Source organism: Macrosteles quadrilineatus, unplaced genomic scaffold, assembly GCF_028750875.1.
Source record: "Macrosteles quadrilineatus isolate MER2022 unplaced genomic scaffold, UCM_ALF_1.0 Scaffold_3__2_contigs__length_128488019, whole genome shotgun sequence".
Classification (NCBI taxonomy): Eukaryota; Metazoa; Arthropoda; class Insecta; order Hemiptera; family Cicadellidae; genus Macrosteles; species Macrosteles quadrilineatus.
In genome coordinates, this window is record NW_026542596.1 from 23,303,003 (window position 1) to 23,325,778 (window position 22,776).

Consider the following 22,776-nt stretch of genomic DNA (forward strand, 5'->3'; position numbering starts at 1 on the left):
ATGTCCACGCATATAGGAACTCAAAACTTATAAATCTTCCACGTTAGAGAACTTTCTCTGAATCACTGTCCATACAATAGAACCCATACTTTTTTTAAGTGAATCATCACGTAATTTGATGACTTACAAAAACAAAGAGCACATTAGTACAATTAATATTAAAATCAGTGGAAGAACAGCTCACTTCTTGTTCCAAATATATTTGAAACAGTTGTTTGGTTTTGTCTTGTACATTCCAGCTTAGAAAAATCACCTTGATGAAATCTTCCTTCCGACACCGTACAACCTCTAATGAAGTCATCCCAACTGTAGTATATTAATGAGGATGGGTTCTCGAGACTAAGATGTATTGTAGCTTCCAGAGTATAATTAAGGACATTTATTACCTCCCGAATCAGCTGTTTAGATTACTCTACCTAACCGACTAACTTTGGAACACTTGTATGATAGGAAAAGTAGGTATTATTTTAGTGGAATTATGAAACAATTAATTGTTTTGGAAATCATTGTTAAAAAATTATTTAATTTATTTGTAACCTTCTATAAACTAGCTGTTACCCACGGGCTTCGCCCCGTTTGACATCATAAGTATTAATAAAACTATTGATTGGTTAAGTTAACCTGAAATAAACAAAATACAGTAAAAGAAACAAATAATCACACCTGATTTTAATAAGGTAATAAATTGAAAGAATAACAAACAAATAAGTACAGCTGAGGTATTTTTAACATTAGGTATATTAAAGGTTCCCTTTAGAAAGGAATTACGACCTTAAAGGGCAATTTATGACATAATGGATAATTTTGCGCAAGGTTTCTAGTCATGACGAACATTTTAAGTATATGGTTTATGGGGGTGTGACTTGTAGTTTTCTCAAAAGTTCATGGGTACTTTTGGCTTTATATATAGATTGTACTCCACAAAATACTTTAGTACAGTACCTTATCCTAGTTAGCGAAATAAATTGAGATATATAACCGTAAAATATTCCCTAACAAATTTGTTATCATAATGAATAGTATTTGAAAAGTATCAAGGCGTGTTTTTGTTTAGCACTTTCAAATAACATTTCGGTGATTCCTGCATATTTATTTCTTGTTATTTTACCACCCTTTAAACTTTTTGAGCTAAAGATATAAATCTTTCTTGTACAGGATTTGTTGTTCCCTTTTATTATAACTAAAGGGTAACTAAATAATCTCACGTTACATCTCGTCTTACATAAGCAGAAAACCGTTTTGTTACCGTCTATACACCAGTAGCATTTCTTTATTGTAACCCAAGCCCTTAGCCCTTTTAAAGTAAAGTTCCCCTCCTCAAATTTATGTGGATATGCTTTGAATTAGTGCTATAGAACGCGCTTCTTCCGTACCTAAGTCCGTAACTATAACATAAGCGATACACTCACTAACGCCAGAACCCACCAAGTATTACCAGAAAACAACCACACATGCAGAAATTCTTCAGACATTTACAATGGGATGAGAAGTTGATTTGCAGCATCCAAGTCAATAGTCGTGACGCCACCCAGAAATAGACGTGTTTTACAGTGGCGGTTAGAGACCCGCATTTATTTATTACATCGTTAGTAGATATCCGAGGATGTAAGCGACGCGTCTATAAATACTTGACTGATTTTATCTGAACCTTGGTGATCACGGCGCTATGGCGTAGACCACTGTCCTTAGCAGATGTCCGATGAACTCTCTGCGTTTTGCTGTTTCACACTTTGTATTAGTTTATACATTGCATACGGTTTAAAAGTATATAAACCGTGGCAAAAAATCTGCAGGTTAATGACTGCAGGTAGAAATATGTTTTTTTTTTTCAATTACTAGCACAGTGGTTCTTTGTAAATTTTGGTTTTACAAATTTTGCATAAATATTGCATTCTTAAAATAAAAATAAGACTATTGGAGTTGTTAAGTAATCTGAAATCAAACTGTTTAGGTGAAAAGGACAACTAAATTAGATCATTACTAACAGTCCAGTTGAGCTGCAGTAACACATCAACATTATATTAGTAAAAATGTACAGTGTACAGTGGCCTTCAGAACATAGTTATATTGAGTAAAGGGTAACAATGCAATAAAATATACGTAGAGAAAAATAATAATAGTATCTAGCTTTAATGTCGATAGATAGCCAGGGCTACAGATATACATCTAGCCCTGTATATCTCTAGCCCTGATAGTTAGCTATTACAAAAGATTCTTTTTCGCTTTGTAAATGTTTTGAGAAGTCCACTCAAATAATTAAGGTATAATTTATATCGGAGTTGGGCAGTCATGATTTTACGTGGTGTGTCATTCACATTTGGCAAATATACTAACAAAAACCCTCAGCTTGTAAATACATTTTGCTATCAAGATATTCACCTAAATTCTTTATGAACTATTTTATTACCTTTTTGGATTCCTGTTTTAGTTTTAAGTGTTTTTTAACACAAGAAAAGGTGTATGCATATGTTTTACATCTTTGTAGGTACGTTTTCGTATTAGTTCAATTTATATAGGTCTTTATAATTATGCTACCATATTACATGTCACGATTGTTATCCTTCACCGAGCAGACTATAATCAGTGTACTCGGCCTCGTGTGAGAGACGCCCCCTCACTACTCACTGAGGATATGACCGTTTACCACATCAATCCCCCGTTTCTCCCACATCAATAGCGCCGACTAATCTCAAATTGTTGTCTGTTTAAGGGCCCGATCGGACTGGACGGCCCCAAAGGAGACCCGGTGAGTATTTGAAAAAGTATGAATGCATGATGTAAATAAAATATATTATTTTTAGAGGGGGTTATGGGATAAATTATGTACGATATAAACAAATATGAAAAACATGTATATACGTGTATACTTCGGTTATTAGTACAAGAGTATAATTATTCTCGTAATTCGGTTTTGTATATCGAATGTCCAAAAACTCTGACCCCAGACACACCTTCTTTTTATACTTTCCCTGCATACATCCACATGTACAGAGGCATACATATAATGCCTTGTTTGTGAGGCTCTGACACAAGTTTTACGTACATGGAGTAATATATTCACTAAATGTCATACTCATCCATGTTTTACGATGACAATGATTTATCAACAGAATACTAACGAATAGTGGCAAATATTAAAAATCCACTGAACATCCTAAATATGTAGGGATAATATGGTAATATGTTAAGACTCGTAAACGAAGAAAATATGTTGAACATTTGATCATTTATACTTCCCCTGTCTGTTGCACTGGAATCTCGTAACAAAAAACTAACTGAAATCATCCAAAATTAGTTTGTGTATGTAAAATGTGTTAGAGTATGGTAAGTGCTGACATTTGAAACTTAGAGTATGTAGGAATATCAACATATGTGTGTATTCTCTATGTCTTCGATGGACGGTGGACAAATTTCCAATACTACTCAACTTTGAATTCAACTCTGATTCAGTTATTGTCGTCCATATCAGGGCCGGATCTACAAAATATGGGCCCCCCTGCAAAAGTCCTCCAAGGGCCCCTACAGCTGTGTACGGGACTCCGGGGGGTTTGGGGGGTGTGGAGCACCCCCCAAGAGAAGAGGGGGGTCCGGGGGTCCTCCCCCGGAAAATTTTCACATTTTTATAGCCGTTTGGTGACTTTCTAAAGCATTTTTTAACGTCTAAAACTGTGTCCAATAATAGTCCAAAAACTCCCATTTCACCCGTTGTTTGTCACGAGCAAGTAGACATAAGTAGAGTAGAGTAAAGTATATTTTTTAAATAGTTTTTACCAATTTATTTAATAGATCAGATTTATTATCCTAATATAACTAGGCCTATATTAAAATATGAATAGATATTGCAAAACATAACAACTAATCCTCTATTGTGGTTTCTATTTCATAATTTAACTTGCACTTTTTAAACCTAGTTTTAATTTTTAGTTTTAATCTAATTTATAGAAAATCCTTTTCTACCCTTGCATGATTTTTGAGATTGGGTTATAAACTAAATCAGGTTTTGGCGGGCCTAGCTAGCAGCTTTAACTCAACTCTCTGTTCAAAACTTACAACCTCACCACTGGCATACTTCGTAGAAATGTTTTTCACCGAATTCATTGTTCATTAATTCGCACTTAACTACATTTATAACGAAAAGAAACAGAACAGAGGTACAGGTACAACTGTGTATATTAATTAATTATTTAATTTAACAACTATAGAATACCGGCGGCACGGCACGATAAACATAACCCTACAAAACTACAGTAGTATTCAATATTTGAATGATCTCTAAATAATTGCGTTGACAGATCGAGATCGTAATAAGATTTATAGCTTTTCAAATTATAAAATGCATATTGTACAACAAAGTAAAAGGGTTTTTACATTAAGAATTTCAAGAATAAATAATAAGGTAAAGTAATAAAAAAACGTCTTGATTCAAACTTTGTTTCTTTTTTACAATATATTTTCAAGGTAGATAGGTCTACATACAAATCATGTTACATGATACAGTACTAAAATGTCTTCTTTCTGGTTTTCATTAAAGAAAATCTCTGTACAAGTTCTCTGTGATTAAGTTTGGAGGCTTCTTTCTCGTTAATTGAAATTACACCTAGGTCACTTAGTCTCTCTTGGCCCATGTTGTTCCTCAAATAGCTTTTTGTTCTTTTTAGAGTAGAGAACGACCTCTCTGCAGACGCCACAGTTACTGGTAATGTAAGAAAGATATTTATAGCTGTAAGCACTTCTGTAAAGCTTGAGGAAATAAACTCAAAGTCCACATACAACAGTTTAGCAAAATCAAACACCGATTTCACTTGGGCAATTTCATCCTTTAGGCTTCCTCGCAAGGAAATAAGCTCCAAAGAAAAAGATGGTCCGATGTCTTTAGCATATTTTTGTTGAAGAATGTTGCCTCTCTCTTTTATTTCATTTTCTGTTAGGGCTATCAGTGTCTTTGGAAATAACACAGAAAATAGGCGGACAACACCTTCAAGAGAAGAAAATCTCTTGCAAATCTGCCCATTAACTAAATCAAACAACTTGTAAAAAACATTAATTCTAAACATTTGGTCCTCATTAGAAAACCTGTGGTCTTCAGATAGCTCGTCATAATGTTTCTTTACCATAGTCTGTCTCTTTGGCATGAACACAGGATCTACATTCCATCTTATAGCAAGATCTACAGCTTCTTGTTTGACTGTATTGTATTCTTGTCTCATCTTTAACAGAGTATCTTTGCTTCTTTGAAGAAGGTCTGTAGCCTTTTCAAGGTCTTTTTCTTTACCTTGGAGAAGCTTTGATACAATATTAAGCTCTGTGAATACCTTTGAAAGCATAACTGTTAGCAAGATAAAGTCAAAGCTGTTAATACTTTTAAGTAATCGTTTTGCTTCTGACACTTCCTCTGCTTTTTTACTTTCGAGAGAAATTCTAACTAAAGTCTTAATTACGTCTGGGTATCTCATTTTTATTGCCAGAATCGATTCATGTCTTGATGCCCATCTCGTGGGGTTGAGTTTTTTCAGAGTTATTTCTGATTCATTTGTCAAAGAAGAGAGCAAGTCCCATCTGTTGATGCTGTGGCCAAAGTAAACATACAGTGCTTGAAGAGTTGTAAAATATGCGGATATTTCCTTGATGTTGTTAACCGTATCATTGATGACTAAATTGAGGTTGTGAGCTGCACAGTGTACATAAATAGCAAGTTCTTCAACACTTTGAATTCTCGCTTGAACCCCAGAGTATGCTCCACTCATAGTCGAGGCCCCATCATATCCTTGACCTCTACACTTGTTAAGGTTTAATCCAAACCCTTGCAATGTATTTAAGATTACTGTAGACAGCCCTGCCGCAGTTGAGTCTTGAATATGATAAAATCCCAAAAAGGATTCTTCAATCTTCATCTCTCTTTTTTTATTTGCATCTTCACTTAGAACATCATCACATCCACTTAATTGAACGTATCTGATGATAAAACTCAGTTGATCTTTTTTAGAAATATCCTGTGTTGTGTCAACGATAATTGAGAAACACTGAGCTTTGTTTACGTTTGTTATGATCTCCTCGAGAATGGCTGAAGACATGCACCGAATGATTTGGTTTTGAATATCATGGCTTAAGTAACGAGTTTGGCCTTGAGACGAATTTAAAGCTTGATTCAATATAGGATCGTATTTTGAAAGCAATTTAACTACAGACAAAAAATTGCCATCATAATTTCCCCCATGTTCTTTGGAACCTCTAAATGCTAAAGAGTTTTTTGCTAACATTAAAGTTACATCAAATAATCTCTCTAAAAGCTGAGCCCAGAAAGATTGTTCACGTTTGTTTTCTAACTCCATATGGTCGTCAATTTTTTTGCTTGCTTCCCATTGGTGTAAAACCAGACAGGCTGAAATATGTGAATGAGATGTGCTATGATATTTAATTTTCTTAGACAAGCCTTGCCAATCACTTATTCCGTTCAACCAATTTAATTTGCTGTCAGATCCAGCAAATAGCCAACATGGTAAACAATAAACACAATCTTGTATTAAGGAATAATTTAACCACTTTAAAGGAAGAGACTGGCATTGTGTGGATTTCTCTGTATTTGTCTTGTAGTATGCACAAGAGAAAGATCTATTTTTTTCGTTCTTTGGGAAAGGTCCTTTGGGTTGACAACTCCCTGTTTTCACAATGAAAGTCTTAATTTTTTCTGTTAAGACGACATTTTCAAAATGGCCTTTATCGGTAGGATGTTGTTTCTGAAGCAAAGCAACAATAATGTCATCTTCGGTATCTAACTCCCCAATGTTAACAGTACTGTCATCAGTGTCATCACGTGCTGCGTCGTCTGCGATTATGTCTGAATTTGGACTTTCTTCTAATAGTCCTCTTGATGGGCTTGGAGTGACGATCTCATTGACTTTTTCAGTTGTTTCCAAATCTAAAAGTATGAACGCTTTAAAATAACTTTGCATTGTTAGATAAATGTTATTCTTTGACCTTTTTGGAGTAATTTTTACCTATAATACAATAAGTAGGCCTACTTTTAGAAGAAGAGTGTTGTATTCAATTATTGTCACAACAATAAATTTTATACCATGTGAGCATCTATATTTTTAAAGAAAAAATGTGCATGTTTATGTTTGTGTTAGTTTTCAATTCACAGTACTGGACAGGGACAATAAAACAAGAGGCATCACAGTGACAGTAAGTGAATACAATTCAAACGATCGTAGTTTATTTAGTTTTTGTCACCGCAGAAAAAACTTTGCACCATTATGTTAAGGTAAAAATCTAGTTTCTAATGATATATAAATTAATATAGGTTCCTATGGTCACCTTAATATGCATAATTTCCAATATCGCCTCATGGGCTGTAACGTAAGTTATTGGTACCTACTACATATAATTTAGAGCTGCTTTCCTCAAATAAGTTAGGCCCAAACCTTGTTACAGTTTAAAACGAACTATTGGATTAAACTTATTTGAGCAAAGTGGCCCTGGCCCTACATCACTTATATAGACTAGTCAAGTTAGTGTGAAAGTGACTTGTATTGGGCAATGGGCAATGCATGCTAGAACAACGGAAGAACATAAAGTTTTGATTTTATAATGCAGTAGGTCTATGCAGCTAGTCAATATAACCAATATAATATAATAAAGCCTATATGTATAGGCTACCTTGACCAACATCCAGGTGAAGTGAGGTAGTTAGGTAGTTTAATATGGTACGGCACTCACCAACTTTGGAAGTTTGATTCAGTGTAATTTGTTGGGTTTCTTCTTCTGGCTTATTTGGATTTTGTGGACGCAAAAACGACGTGATTTTCTTATTGGATTTGTTAATATTTTCATTTTCCAAACGTCTTTTTCTCCGTTTAGCAGCACCACTCGTACTACTTAATGTGTTCGACTCCATCTTTATCTGATAAGTATCACATGCATAACCTGTTTATCCTCGCTTCTTTCCAACTCTTGACAATATAAAATCAAACACACACAAGTCATTTAACATCCAACCACAAATAATATTACATTACACAACTAGATTAAGAAAACTATGAACTATAGATGCAGATTTAGGTAGGTCTTTATTAGATAACGCTACAAAGATTAGTACAAGTAAGTCCCTCCTGTACCACGACAGACTTATGACTTATTGTTCAGCTCAACTGATGTGAGAGTGAGTGCTAGTGCTAGTTGACACTTCGTCGTCCACGTCGCTCGGTCCGATCGGACTGTAGTGGATCTGTGAAGCTCGCCATGCAGCTGACGTGCTGACTGGACTGAGCTGACTGAGTATGGACTGACTGAAAGTGGCGAGATTGAACTGTCTAGCTAGGTCGAGGTCCCGAGTTGTCGACGAGTAAAATCACAAGTCTAAATTTACTTAATAATTCTAACTTTAGCTTTGATGTTGGTTGACAATATTTATTTGTGTGTCAAAACTAAACTTGCCGTCCTATTCAATTATGTTTATATGCATTAAAATAATTTTAATTTTTACGACCTCTTTGGGCCCCTAAAGGGCTCGGGGCCCCCCGCATTGCGGGGTTTCGCGGTTCCTAGATCCGGCCCTGGTCCATATCAACTATAGCTTACATTCCATATTCTCTTTCTGGTATAAACGCCTTTAACCTACTAAACACCTTTCCCGTAAACATCAACAAACGTCATTGAAATCCGGATGCAACGGATCCAGCGGTGCAACAAGTGTGAAATTGCATCCGGCTCTGATAAAACTAAACCTGTTGCTTCGGCTTAACGGTCGAAACTCGGTTAAAAGCTCTCGAAAGGAACGTCCACGACCGATCACGAGCTTGATTTATGTTCCCAAGTCCACATTTCAACGTAGTCCATTACGTGAGGTCGGGATTAACCTTATCTTTATATTGGACCGTACCGTTGTCAATTAAGGATGTCCTTCGGTCTGTAGTTCCATTATGGACCACTAGGCGCGCCACGTGCCCCGGGGCGGTGCCCACCCGTAATGTCTTCATTGTTGCTATAATAAACATTCAAATGATGAGTCGTCTGAACCCACCGCCACGCCGACAGTCCTACTGAACGCCGCGATGAAAGGTTTCAGAATAACCCTCGAAATTTATTAAAGGAGGAGCCTAAATACCCAATATGCCGACCGGCTAATGAGTTATAACTCACTTATTTACTACTCATTATTTTCAGTGGGTAGAATCAATATTTCATCCCCGACTCGCCCACCGCCTACCGACTCATAAGCGACTGACCCGGTAAATCTTCTTTTTATAGCTCATAAAGAAGCAGTTAAACTTTAAGCACTGCGATGTCTTTTTATGAAGCGTCACAAGAGGCGATAGTAATGCCGTCTTTTACGGTTTGTAATTTAAAGTTTACAATTCCTCTGTTTTGTATTCGCACATTCGTTGGTTTAAGCTACTCTCTGGTTTCGTGTCTATGAAAGTTCACTTGACACAAAATGTAAAATACACTTTTACCTACGACCGTTTTTTAAAGTAGCCATTTCAGTTTAGTTTTTAGAATTGAAAAGTTTCACTTAACAGCTGTTTACTTTCATAACAGCATAGTTTCATTTCATAACAGCATAGTTTTTCTCATAACAACACAGGTAACGGACCAATGAGGCTCAAGGATTGAGAGAAAGGAAGTAAAATTGCAATGCTTCGAATGTCAACTAATCAGCTGATCAGTTGACAATTTTAATTGTTGTTCCTGACTTGTTCCTGTTGATACTCGTGTATTCTTAACCTAAGTTAGTGTAAGTTAAAGGAAGGTAGATTAAACTGATTTAAAAATGTCAGTTAGTGAAAGTGAAGTTGACGAGATGGAAATGAGAGCACAAACTGTTTGTGCTAATATTTTATCACCAAAATCGAAACAAAGGTATGAAATAACATACCAGCGATCCATTAAATGGGCAAAACAAAATAAGGTTAAATTGATAATTGTGCTTCTGGTTTATTTTTAAAATCTCTTAACCACTTTTTCACCCAACTCGTTGTGGACCCTATATTCAATGCTGAGATCTAACTGTAAATTAAATGTTTCACCATATTATTCAGTTGTCCAAAAAATATACAATATTGATCTATTTATGGTAAGAATGCTGCTAGCTGAACATATTACCTGAAAAAGTAACGTATTATTTAAACGAAGTTTTACAAACACGTAATTACATGAAATCAGCTGATTACACAATAAGTCATTGCATCACTTTCAGTGGCAATGAAAATAAACGAAAACATAACCTCTCTAGGAAGTTATGAGTAGTGATTGTTAGTACTGTAATAAAAACCAGATTTTTAGTAATTAAAAAACAGTCGTAGGTAAAGTAGTGTACGCAACTCGCTTTAATAGTCTTTACGACACTCGTAGAAGTTTTTAAATTTTCTACTCTTGTCTTAAAGACTAACTTAACGCAATCCTTGCGTAAACTACTATTACCTCTTGTAACATTAAACGTAATTATTCATTTTTTACGGAGCCACAGACCAGTGTGTAAAATAAGTGGTATTTAATATTGTAATTCAGAATTGGTTTAAATAATTAATATTCAAGCTAAAACCATTTTATTCAGTAAGTTTAGCAGATTAATGACTCTGGAAATCGTAGACTGCGATTTCCTTTGGATTAGGTATAAAACTCCCGTTTATTTGACCGTAAATAGGATTCCTTTGAACATATCCGAATCTTATTATTGTTTACTGTAATACTAATATAGTAAACAAAATATTATTTTATGCGTGATTTTGTTTCAAAGCTGTCACCCATGAAAAATTATCCTTCACAATTATTGCTCGTAAGATATAATGTACTAACGAGTAATTTAGTAACTTTGGCCCCAGGAATTTTGTCAAAAAAAGCTTCAAACGTCTCCTTTTTCTGAAGCGCTTTGATTAACGCTCTCATTCGGATCGAATTTCTAAAGGAGCCAATAGTGTGGTGCGCCAGACAGGACGCTCCCTGTATCAACACAGCCACAGTTGGTGTTGTATTCAACCCATGTGTCCAAACATTAAACACTAAACACACCAGATCAAGTGTTACCGCTACTTCGTAAACATAATCTAGTCTAGTCTGTCCGTCCGTCCCGCCACCGGTCTTGATAGACTGCTGTCTTGTGTCGATTATACTTCTCACACACAGTGTTGTCATGGGCTCAGATGTGTCGTCAATGTGTTATAGAACAATTAGTTACAGTGCTAGACATTTTAAATCTAAATTAATAGTTTAGACTCCTAGAGACAGCAATCTCCAAAAGTAACCCAAGTTTTGGAACTGATGTTTGCATTTAATTAATTTACGTATAATTTTTAAAACTTTGTTCTGCACCGGAATTGTAATCGGCATTTTGCATGCCTAAGCACGCTACAAAAATATAGCTTACACTATACAGGCATATTGGATGGATGTCTTACACACGTTTCAATTCATCTAAACTTATCACTTTCACTCCATGGCTTTCCCCAAAGTCATGTGTTTTAATATTAATCTCGGGCTAAACTTACTAACAAACTTGTGTTCCATTAACACAAGGCGAACTCGCCAAATGAAGTTGGTAAATCCGCGCCAGAGACTGGTGGGTGCCAAAAGCCCGATTGGACGCCTTTCCCCAAAATTACGCGCTTAAAGTTTGATGAGGTTGGAAAGTGGGCGTTTGGGGGGGGGGGGCAAGTAGGTGTCAAATTGTAGGTTACCAAACCACTAACTACACGTCCGCCTCCTGCTTCCGCCTCTTTATTATCACAGGAAAAATAATACTCAGTTTTCTCAATTTTCGGAATCTACAATTATGTCTATGGATTCAGTTCATTATGTAAAATTTTGTGTTAATTCAGTCGAACAAATTTCTAAAATGTGAATGGTTTCGAAACCTAAATTTGATAGGGTTATTTTTTACAAAATGTAAATATACAGTATAACACTCCAACAATTGTAAATTTAAGTGTTACCTTTTTAAAGTGTTATTAGACGTATTTTTGATATACTTTCCGTATATTTAATAACGCATAGAATGCAGATCGAGCAATTATTTATTTTTTTTAGTTACAAATTCCGAATAATCTATTTTTATACTACTTTCCATTGTGATTTCGTGAGTTTGTGGATACAGTATCTAAAAACTTTCTCATCTAAAAATATACAAAAAACTCATTACGAACTTATTTTAACAAAACAAGTAACGAATATATGTTGTTATTTTTTATATCTTTTTTTACCAACTAAAGAATAGATTATTATTGTAATTTGTCGACCACTTCGTGGCAAAACTGCACTTGACAAAGACAAACAATATTTGACAAACCTAATATACGTGCAAAGTTCACGAGAATAGATCATTTAAGGGAAACACAAGAATTCTTCCTAATTCTTATTAGTTTACGATAGCAAATTAACAATCAATAAAATGTAATTGCGAAATTGAAAAATACAACAATAACAATGATGTATACATTATGTGCAAGAAAATCTTTTGATCAAGGGCAGTGACAGCTTGAGTGTTGGTGTAAGGTCTTATAGGAAGATTATCTGGGAAGCTTCGCCCCAAGAATTATTATCTGGAAGAAAGATTACCTGGAAGGGTGAAAAGAATCGTAGCATCAAGTGTCACATTATCTATCTCAGTAACGAAAGTAATAACATGTAACTTTAGACGGTTGATTTCTCTTTAAATTGTTCATACAACTATGTTCTTTTGAAATACAAATAGGCTACAGAAGAGATGTCTGCTTTAGTATTCAAAAGCGAATGACTGTAGGTAGTGTATGAGCGTGAGTTGTCTAACGAACATTCCTCGTAAGCTAAGCTGATAATGTAGCCAGGACTAAAAATTAACACTTCAAAAATAAATAGAATATAATTTTATTTTGCAACCTTAATAGTCTTCCCCTATACCTTGTATATCGAGCTAATAAACACGCAGTGTTTAGTTAATCATTTTGTCATTAGAAACGTATTTATCACTCTACTACAGACTATCCCAGATGTAATCCGGCAGCCCAACATGATTCCGTTATTCCTCAACAGCTGGCCAGGAATGTCCCTGGTTCTTATCACTCGCGGTATCTCCCTGGTGTACAGGACTACAGGAGTTCAGGACTGAGGAGCTAGAATGACGTATGTGTACAGTCGCACCTTCCTAGCTACGTGTCTTCGTTACCGCGACCTCACAATTAACCTTCGCTCCTGGACTCCTGACATCAGACCTACTCTCCTGATACGCTGATATCCTGATGTATCTACACTTAATTTCTCTCATTTATCTAAACTTTCATTCTACTCTTGATCGGCTTTTCTGCCACTCTAATATCCCAACAAGATGTAACCTTTGACTATTAACGTTAGTTCTCTCACCTCACCTGTTTCTATAAGTTTTTCTAGAAATAGCAATCATAAATCTCCTGCTACCCTGATCCTCTGATAAAGGCCTTATCTTTTGTCGCACTTTTATTCTGCTCTCCTAATTCACGAATTTACTAATAGTAATCGATTATTCACTGTTACGGTGATTTTCTTATAGATCAATATCGTTTAGTATCATTCATTTATGTGAACATCATTTCTTTCCTCAACCTGTTGTATACTGTATTGTTACCTGTACATCATTTCTACGTAGCTTACTAAACTCTCCTATATTTTACAGTTTTGATATTCCTATAAATTTCTGTAATTCACAAGCATGTTCTTATCGGCCCTGCCACCATTCATCAGAGTATAATTCTACGGTATTTGATATGGTATATACAAATTTGTTATAATAATATTCTAAATATCTTGCTGTATCCTCGAAATTCAATTAAATTTGACGTTCTTTTTAGGCTCATTAGTTTCTCCAATCCAACTTGAGATCAGCTCCTTTTTTGAATCAATATGAACACGGAATTTTATTTACTGCTTGTTGTTTTTATTTGAAAACATGTTCTTTATATTTCTCTTAAAAGTACCAATACATATTTTTGGTTGTTTTCCATTCATTCCATTTTCCAACCATACTGATAAGTATTAACCCAGAGTAAAATCTTTTACGCCCAACAACACTGTTTTAACGAACTTCCCACGCAAGGATTTAGTACGGAAAACAGCTGTTTGCCGCCAGGTTAATCAATCAAATGGGGTTTCATTACGTACTACTGTACTGTAATGAGTTTTTACCGGACACCAACCAGCTGTTATATTATATTTGGCAATGAGTGGTTATAAACAAAAATATAACTTCTAGTTATGAGTAGTGATTGTTAGTCCTTTAGTCGGTGGGAATACATAGGGATATGTACAGATTTTTTATTGTTAAGTTTGCTTAGAGTAGTATGGCGTAAAATATCGTACTTCACTCGTCCAAAATGTGTTTACCGGTATGTGTCGCACGGGAATGACCACACTCGTCCGGTAAACACCCATTTTCAGGACTAGTGTTATATACTATCTAACTGCAATGATATTTTACTGTTTTACCCTACAGCAATAGCTTATGAACCAAACCATTAACAGTAGGTGAAATTTAAGTTGTTCTTGTGAAACAGTTTTCCCTTGTTAAAAAATCGTGTATTAAAGCTTCCTCCGCAATGCCTCTGCTGTAGAAACTAAACTGCAAACCAATGATCTATTCTTCAGTAGAGTAATTCTGTTTTTTACCATAATCACGCGTTTTTCAAGAAATTTTTGGTTTTGCTGTTGCTATTTGTTTAGCAAATTTTAATTCAATTGTTGACAAATAATATGTCAGTCAAAAAATTTTGCAATTTTATCTACGTTTAAACTGTCTATTCATTTGTATAGACCTTACAGATATAACCATACTTCACAACAATTACTAACCATAAACCATAAACACTAACAATTATTATTATAAAATATTCAAAATCCTTATTACACCACTTTGCTATCTCAAAATGCAGCCCTTAAAACCAAACGCGTAACCCACTCTGCAGTACTGGGGGAAGGGTTGTTAGAGGACAATCCTGCGAAATTACTGATAATAATGCTGGAATAATTAGAGTTCACTTCCCTTGTTAAGACCACGTGTCGCCGAGGGGAGGGGGAGGGGGAGGGGGCTGCGACCAATTAAACATTTCATAATATTGTTTCCCCTCGCAGGTCTGGTTGATATTTGCCCGGAGTTATCTTGCGTACACGTTTTATTTGCAGATTATTACTTCCCTCAGGGCAAACATGCTCAGTACACACAAGCGTATAGTGTGCAATGTGTTTGGATCGCTGCGCTCTGAAAGCTTCAATAATGGGATTGCAGGATGGGAGAGAATATTTAGGTAATTAGGAGTTTGGTTAAGCCCCGACACAACCTCGGACCAGGAGTAATTTTGAGACTAGTTTTTTTCTACTTAAGCTTTCAAATTAAACTTAATTAATCGTTATTTTATAGAAAAATCTACCTTTATCGTCTAGGTGATGTAGCTCCCAAGTTGAGATTAGTACTTTTTTAGATATTACATAAAGGTATACATATATAGATATAGTTTATCGATTTCATTTTCAGCAAATATAAACTTCGCACAGTTGACTTTAAAAACGCAAAAACCTTTAACGTAGCAGAACTTGTTTGCTTTACAACTTTGTTTCTTCTACCAATAAAAATGTTAACCATTTACTTTGCTGCTAAATTATATTATTTAGTAGGATTTTCCGACATTATTTCAAGTAATTCTCTGCCCAAAACTAAATAATTTAAGTTGTTGTGCGTCTATTTTGATTTAGTTAGTCTAAATTAATATAACAGCAATTATTCCTTAAAGAACTATATTTCAAGTGATGTGAGACGGTATTAAAGGATTTTCTAGATAAGGAGAGAAGGAAGAATCCAGGAGGAATCGTGTGATATAGCCCTTGTAATGAGAACGGATGACATAAGCCTGCGACTACCTTTACTGGACCTCTGCTTCAACCAAGTCCACAAATCCTCCACCAGATAAGGTAGTAGATTGCCTTACCGCCAAGTCAATTGCGGGATCTAACCAGTTATTTAGGGAGGTTCTTTTATATTTTAAGAATTTCTATCTCGCTTCATCGCCTTTTATTGGATTTTCAAATGGTTGAATAATTTGAATTTATTGTACTTAAATTTTATAGAACACGTTTTGTGGTGTGTTGCATGATTTATTTTTTCATCATATATTTTACTTACGTATTTTCGTATACTCAAGAATGAGCTAAATTATTCAGTATTTACCTCCTTGACAAAAAATAACGTGGTTGGTTTTAAACTTAAACATGAAAAGGGTCTTTTGAGACTCGTCACAAGCAAGGATCTTCTGTAATGCATCTTATTGAAGAATTATGTGAGTAATAATGCATTTGACAAAGAAAAAATACTTTGAAATATGATCAGCGTATGTATCATTGTTAACAGTTGATTGTTTATTTCTACATTTGATTTTGTCACTTTCTGTAACTGAAGTCCTATACTATAACCTTTTCTCCTATGGTATAATTAAGTTAGATAGTAACCTCACAATGATTAACTACAGTGAACAAATTAGTGGTGCGGAAACTTTTTTATATTGTAAAATGTGTCTTCTAAACTCACAAAGATAAAGTTTGAAATAACACATATTTAGAAAACTATTTTACATACGTTAAGCATTTTGAATGTCTATCTCCCTGAGGGGGTGTTAAATCACATTCTAGCTAGTTTACTCCACAATGTATGTAAATCACTGTTGCCAACACTTCCTCTGAACATTTCCCTGATGGATCTCCTGACACCTAGTCCCTCAGGCTCCGGAACTTCCTAACCTCCCACTCTCATCTTTACTCTCCCTCTCTTTATCACTCTCTGCCCACTCAGCTTTGTGTGTTTCTTACTAATGGTCTCTTTGTACCTTTATTGTAGGTCTGAATCAACGATTATGATAAACCAATCAGTAATTTCAGCTGATTTGCATTCTCGTTCACCTTAGCTGCGTCGTGGGTGTCGTAACGACCGATATAACCTATTGCATCAATATTGACATAACGAACTAGATGCGATTGGAGAGTCAGCTGCAGATAGTCATACTGCACCATATTCATTTTATAGTTAGAGACCATTTTGTTACTGATTTTTTTCAGTTGAGGTAAAAGAAAATAAACAAGTTATACCATGTTTAAGAACTTGGATACACAATTTATTTAAAAATCATTCTATTGCATGTGTTACAGTCCAAGTGACAGTCCAATAAAATTAACTTGAAGTAACCTTCCTTGGTCGAGTGTAGGCAGGCCAGCTGGCAATCTAATCGTTAGAGTAGTACGAGAAAGCATGTTTGTCTAATTGATTTACATGTTGGCAATTAAATATCTATTATACATTTTAATATGTATTATTAAAGTGATGAGATCAAATTTGTGGTCATCGCTGAAGGTCATTAACCAAATAAAAAAATAGGCATACGGAATATCTAAATGAAACTTATTGTGCAGATTTGCCGAAAAAGGATTCTCCGCCTTACATGCTTTGAAAGTGTACATGATTTAATCAATTGAATGATAAAACAACTACTGTTCGGTGCAATCAAAAGCTGTTTGTTTATTTTCATACGATTAGTATACACTAGCCGTTTGAAAATGTGTTAGTTGGTGTTTTATTTGTGTGTTATTTAAAAGGGCTACGTTTCATTAGGCATAAGTAGTAAACGTTTTGTAGAATTTAACTTATTATTTTAGTTTAATTAATATAATTAGCTACGGGCGAGGAGGCTTGACTAAGATTGAAAAATAAAATTGTTCTTGTGTTATTTAATTGACTATATTGTTGTACCAAGTTGATTAGATTCTTTTGGTTCCATTAACATAAAAAAAACTATTAGGTCTTTAATTTAATTACACTTTCAATGAATTAAATAATATAGCTTAGGCATTTTAGAACACAGAGAATTCCTTAAACCGGATTATGTTGCTTAGGAAGTTTAACCCCCTTACCTGAATTATAAGTAAAGAAATGTCACCAAACTAAGCATTAAAATTACGTTTTGTTTTTCAAAACTAATGGTGGAGGTGTAACTATTTAATATAAAAGATATAAAGAGCCACATTATTCTCTTCTTCGTCCTCTGCCCATTGCGAAGCACGGGTACCACAGCTCGTTATTATTTCGAATAACAACTTTTCTATGACAAAACAAATGGAGTTTACATCACGTAAACTATATTTTGACTAACGTAATATTTTCAAGATAAGCCTCTGTTTAGGTTACTGTAACTATTTGGTTTCCAATTACTGTATGTCAATATTACGACTAACAACATAACGACTAACAACATTGGCGTGTTATAACTTGCCAATACATGGAAGGTTTAATGGCAATGTAGTACAAACGTATTCATATTCTCCCTCAACCGGGATGCATCTAGCTTAACACTCATAACTCATTCTACTTGCCCTAGAAACATTCTACATGCATTAGTGTCGGTGTGTCTAGTTTAAGACTTAAAAAAAAACTATCAATTCTGTATATTTACTTTCTTACCTTTACCAATATTTATAATTATTTGTATACTGGACTGGATGGATTTCTTGTTATTTACAGAGCTAATTGGTTTAACAAGATTAAATACTCGTCGTTAATTGCCACTCTAATTGGATGTCTTGTCCATCTTTCTTCAATTGGGTTTTCTTTCATTCAGTGCATCCTAATTGTACTTTAAGATTTACATGATTAGTATTTTATTATTTATCAGCCAGTTGGGCCACATTTTATTTAGTTGTGATGTGTCGTATATATAGATGCAATTACTTTAATAATGGTATATTAGTATTTAGACGATAACGCAAGCGATTAAAATAAGTCCTTGAATTGGATGAAAATTGGTTAAAACTCATAGTTATTGACCATCTTGTTTCTTATTCGTTTTTAAAGTTTGTAGTACTGTAGGTAAGACATTCTTTAACAGATAGAAGAACCTCCCTAAATAACTGGCTAGATCCCGCAATTGACTTGGCAGTAAGGCAATCTACTGCCTTATCTGGTGGAGGATTTGTGGACTTGGTGGAAGCAGAGGTCCAGTAAAGGTAGTCGCAGGCTTATGTCATCTGTTCTCATTACAAGGGCTCTATCACACGATCCCTCCTGGATTCTTCCTTCTCTCCTTATCTAGAAAATCCTTTATTACAACACTTAAATGTGTATCTTGAACGAAGGACGAATTGATTGAAGTGATTTTTACTGAAACACTAAAAACATACAAATAAATGGTTTGAGTAGGAAAATACCGTATGTAAATGTAGTATATATTTGGATATATATTTTATTGGTGACGTCTTCGTTTGAGCTCTATTCAGAATTTGTTTAACATAACATCATCCTGGAAAACGGAAGAAAACTATTGACACCAAATCTTTTTTGTTAATATGCTTCTACAACATAATCCTAACCAAGGTAATAAGATAAAATTGGACTATACCAGAAGGGTACTTAGCTTTAATATATACAGCAAACCGGTTCCATTTGTAGCGATCTTTTAGTGATCCTACACTCAGGGCCTAAGTGGAACAATTGTTTCACTTTCATCAGTTGAATCGCTCTTTTTATATGAAGTGATCAAAAAGGTTGGTGTTTGTTTTATACAAAATACTAATAGGGAAAATCAATTAAATTTAAAACGTTATGAATGCGTTTCACCTCTTATATTTTTATTTATTTAAACTAATAATAGACATTGTACGGAATATATTTGTTTATTAAAAAACTGTCATTCCTTAAGAAATTACGATATAATATTTTTTCTTCATTGAACCTTTCCAAAACTTAGATTACTAACGTAATAAGATACCATGTGGAAACGTATTAGCTCGTCCCACAGATTCTATAGTTGAAAGAGCGTATTTCTTGTTAATCTTGTAGTACAACCACGCGGTGAACACAAGTTTTCTCGCATTAAGCATGTAAGCGGCTTGTTTTGGAAGCTCGATTCATGCGGTTTCTGTAATCGGTTATGGGTTTAAAGTAATGCTCTCAGAAATCGGATGGAGCTGGTTTCACCAGGGGCATTTAAAGGAAGGCGCTTTTTTACATCACTTGTTAATAATGTATACCTTATTGCTGCATAAGTCACACCCCTGTGCATGTAAATGGATAATTTACAATAAAACTACAATTATACTATTAATTGCGAGATTGAAATTCAACTGAGTATAAACTTTATATGCCAGAATTTAAACTCATTTTAAATATGTAAATAGGAGATTAAGTACCGGATGAATAAACGGTATCACAAAGTTATTTTCAGAATTCAATGCGAAGCCTCATTTCACCAACCCAAGTTAAAAGTATAAAGGCTGTTTATAACATGTTTTTATTATTTTTAATCCTACGTATAATTTAATCGAATGCTGTATGTGTACTTCTCCTAAAAATAATACTTTATCAGTATGAGTTATACATCTAACACTTTGTACCTCTTCCATATTTATTTTGTAGGTTTAGTTTTTGAACATTTTTCAATAAGTAATGACACATGACAAATTCTTTATTTAACCTGCCCTGAGTTAGACCAAAGGTCCACTATTCCCCCAGAACAGGAACAACAAATATACAAACAACATATACATGTACAGAGTTGTGGACTATGAAAATCTAAAATTTACTTTTAATAAGTGAAAACACATAAATTATATAACAATACAGAAGTGTAAAAAGAAATTAACTTACACTTACAAATCGAAACATATTACATTGATAACTAAAGATGTTATCACCTAAAACTATTATGGGATTGTCAATCAAAATGAGGATACCTAATATTTATACATGTGTAAAAAGTAATAGTTGAAAAAACACTACATCTTCATTACATAATGATTTCATGCTTCATATCTTTGTAATAACAGATTTTTTACTGCTTTAGAAAAACTAATTGATAAGTCTAATCGATAATACATGGAAAGATTTGTTATATATCATCGTTCTATGCACAGGAAATTGAATTATCTCATTACCAAATCTAGTTCCTCTCATATGGATATCACGCATTCTTGAGTACATTTCAAACAAATATTCTGGCTTACAATTATTTAGAACTTTATAAACTGTGTTTAAAACATTTAATTCTCTTCTCTCTTTAATCTTTAACCAACCCAACTGACGATAATACCTTGTTACATGATCATCCAGTCTTAAATTAAATATATATCTAATACAGGAATTTTGAGCAACTTGTATTCTACTAGTTAGATCGTCATTACAGTCACAATATACAGCAATGGCATAGTCAATTATAGGAAAAATTAATGTTTCTACTAGCTCTTTCTTAACGTAATATGGTGGATTGAAAAATAAGCGTCTAAAGCGTCTAAATTGGTACAAGTAAGAGAGCATCGGACTCATATAACGAGTATTACTTGCTGATAAAAAAACCAAAGTTAATTTACATTAAACCCACCATTGCACTTTTATGTTCATTCCCAACCGATCATTATAAATTGAAAACTCACCATCCTTAAATGTTGATAGCTTCAGAGCGACATTATGTGGTTTTTAGGTTTACCCGCCTAAATTCTGGAAACCCAAACAGCTGGTGCGCCAGCCCGCGAAGTGTGTTACTGCACTACCCCCGGGGGACTGCGCCCCTCTGATATATGAGCATAACTCCCATCATATATCTATCGTGGTGCATTCACACTGAGTTCATCTCGTAGTGTCGCAGTATCTATGGTTTACGCCACCAAGTAAATAAAACTGTGGGTATACGATTCATAAAATCGCGTTACAAATTAGGGTTTGTCGTGGTGTGTATAATTTTATTAATTTAACAGATTAAAAAAATCACTATAATATTGTGGTATAATTACCTCGTCAAGTAATCCAAATGATGTGTTAGGCTAAAAACCTACATGTTTCGCCGTTAATACGGCATCGTCAGGGTACAAACACAGTAAGACATTGCTGTCACACGCATACAATAAATAAATAACACGAAACGAATTACGAACATAACATTTAGATAGGCCTATCACACGACGCGGACGGTCCCGGCGCAGGTAGTAGACTGCAGCGTCAGACTCCTTGCTCATTGTTGTCCACGTTATCAGCAGGACAAAGGTCAGGTGGTCGGTTACTTTGGTTTATTAAAACATTGAAGATGGAGTGTGAACGAAACTGTAGTTTTTCATTGAGGATATGTCCACTTGCGGTGTTGTCATTGTATAATTTGTATATTTCAAATTCCTCAAGCGTGTTTAATTTACTACCTTTTCTACATACATGTAGCACCTCTAGACCGTCAGCAATCCCACTCATATTATGGTTTAGGTCAATCAAATGTTGGGCGAACGCTGAATTCTGTTTGATTGAACGTGGTTTGGGCCTGTGTTCATTGTAACGAGTAACGAACCCACGACCTGTTTGACCTATATAGTGGCTTGGACAATCTTGGCATTTAATTTTATAAACACCTGTCATTTCAATTTTCTCTCTTGTTTTGTCAGTCTGTGACAGGGTATTGCGAGTACGATTTGTGGTTTTGAATGTTAATTCTATTCCCTGCCTACGAAGCTCTTTGGATAGGCAATTTTGTAATGTGTGGGAAAATTCAACACAAACGTACTTCTTACGCTCGTCCAATTGTTTGACCTTCCCTTTGTGGTGTTTGGTTATAAGTTTGTCTACAAGCCTGCTGTTGTAGCCGTTAGATGTGGCTATATGTTTAATAATATTGTATTCTTTGTTGTAAAAAAAAAAAAAAAAAAAATCACATGGAGAATCAGAGCTTTGATTGTTATGTAGAAGGTTTGCAAGGGTTATTGTTTATAAAATATTTATGTAATTTACACAAATCTTCCCAATAAGTAATTATATCTTTCGGCTGAACT

The 22,776-nt window shown here is 34.6% G+C and overlaps 1 protein-coding gene across 13 annotated transcripts in view; it reads left to right on the plus strand.

The window, feature by feature from the left end:
* Positions 1–22,776, plus strand: part of LOC128988605 (collagen alpha chain CG42342-like) — a 323,334-nt gene that overhangs the window by 240,452 nt on the left and 60,106 nt on the right. For all 13 annotated transcript variants that reach the window (XM_054410032.1, XM_054410043.1, XM_054410034.1 and 10 more), the window contains one exon: positions 2,711–2,746. In XM_054410032.1, coding sequence (XP_054266007.1) covers positions 2,711–2,746 — 36 coding nt within the window. The remainder of the gene's footprint in view (positions 1–2,710; positions 2,747–22,776) is intronic.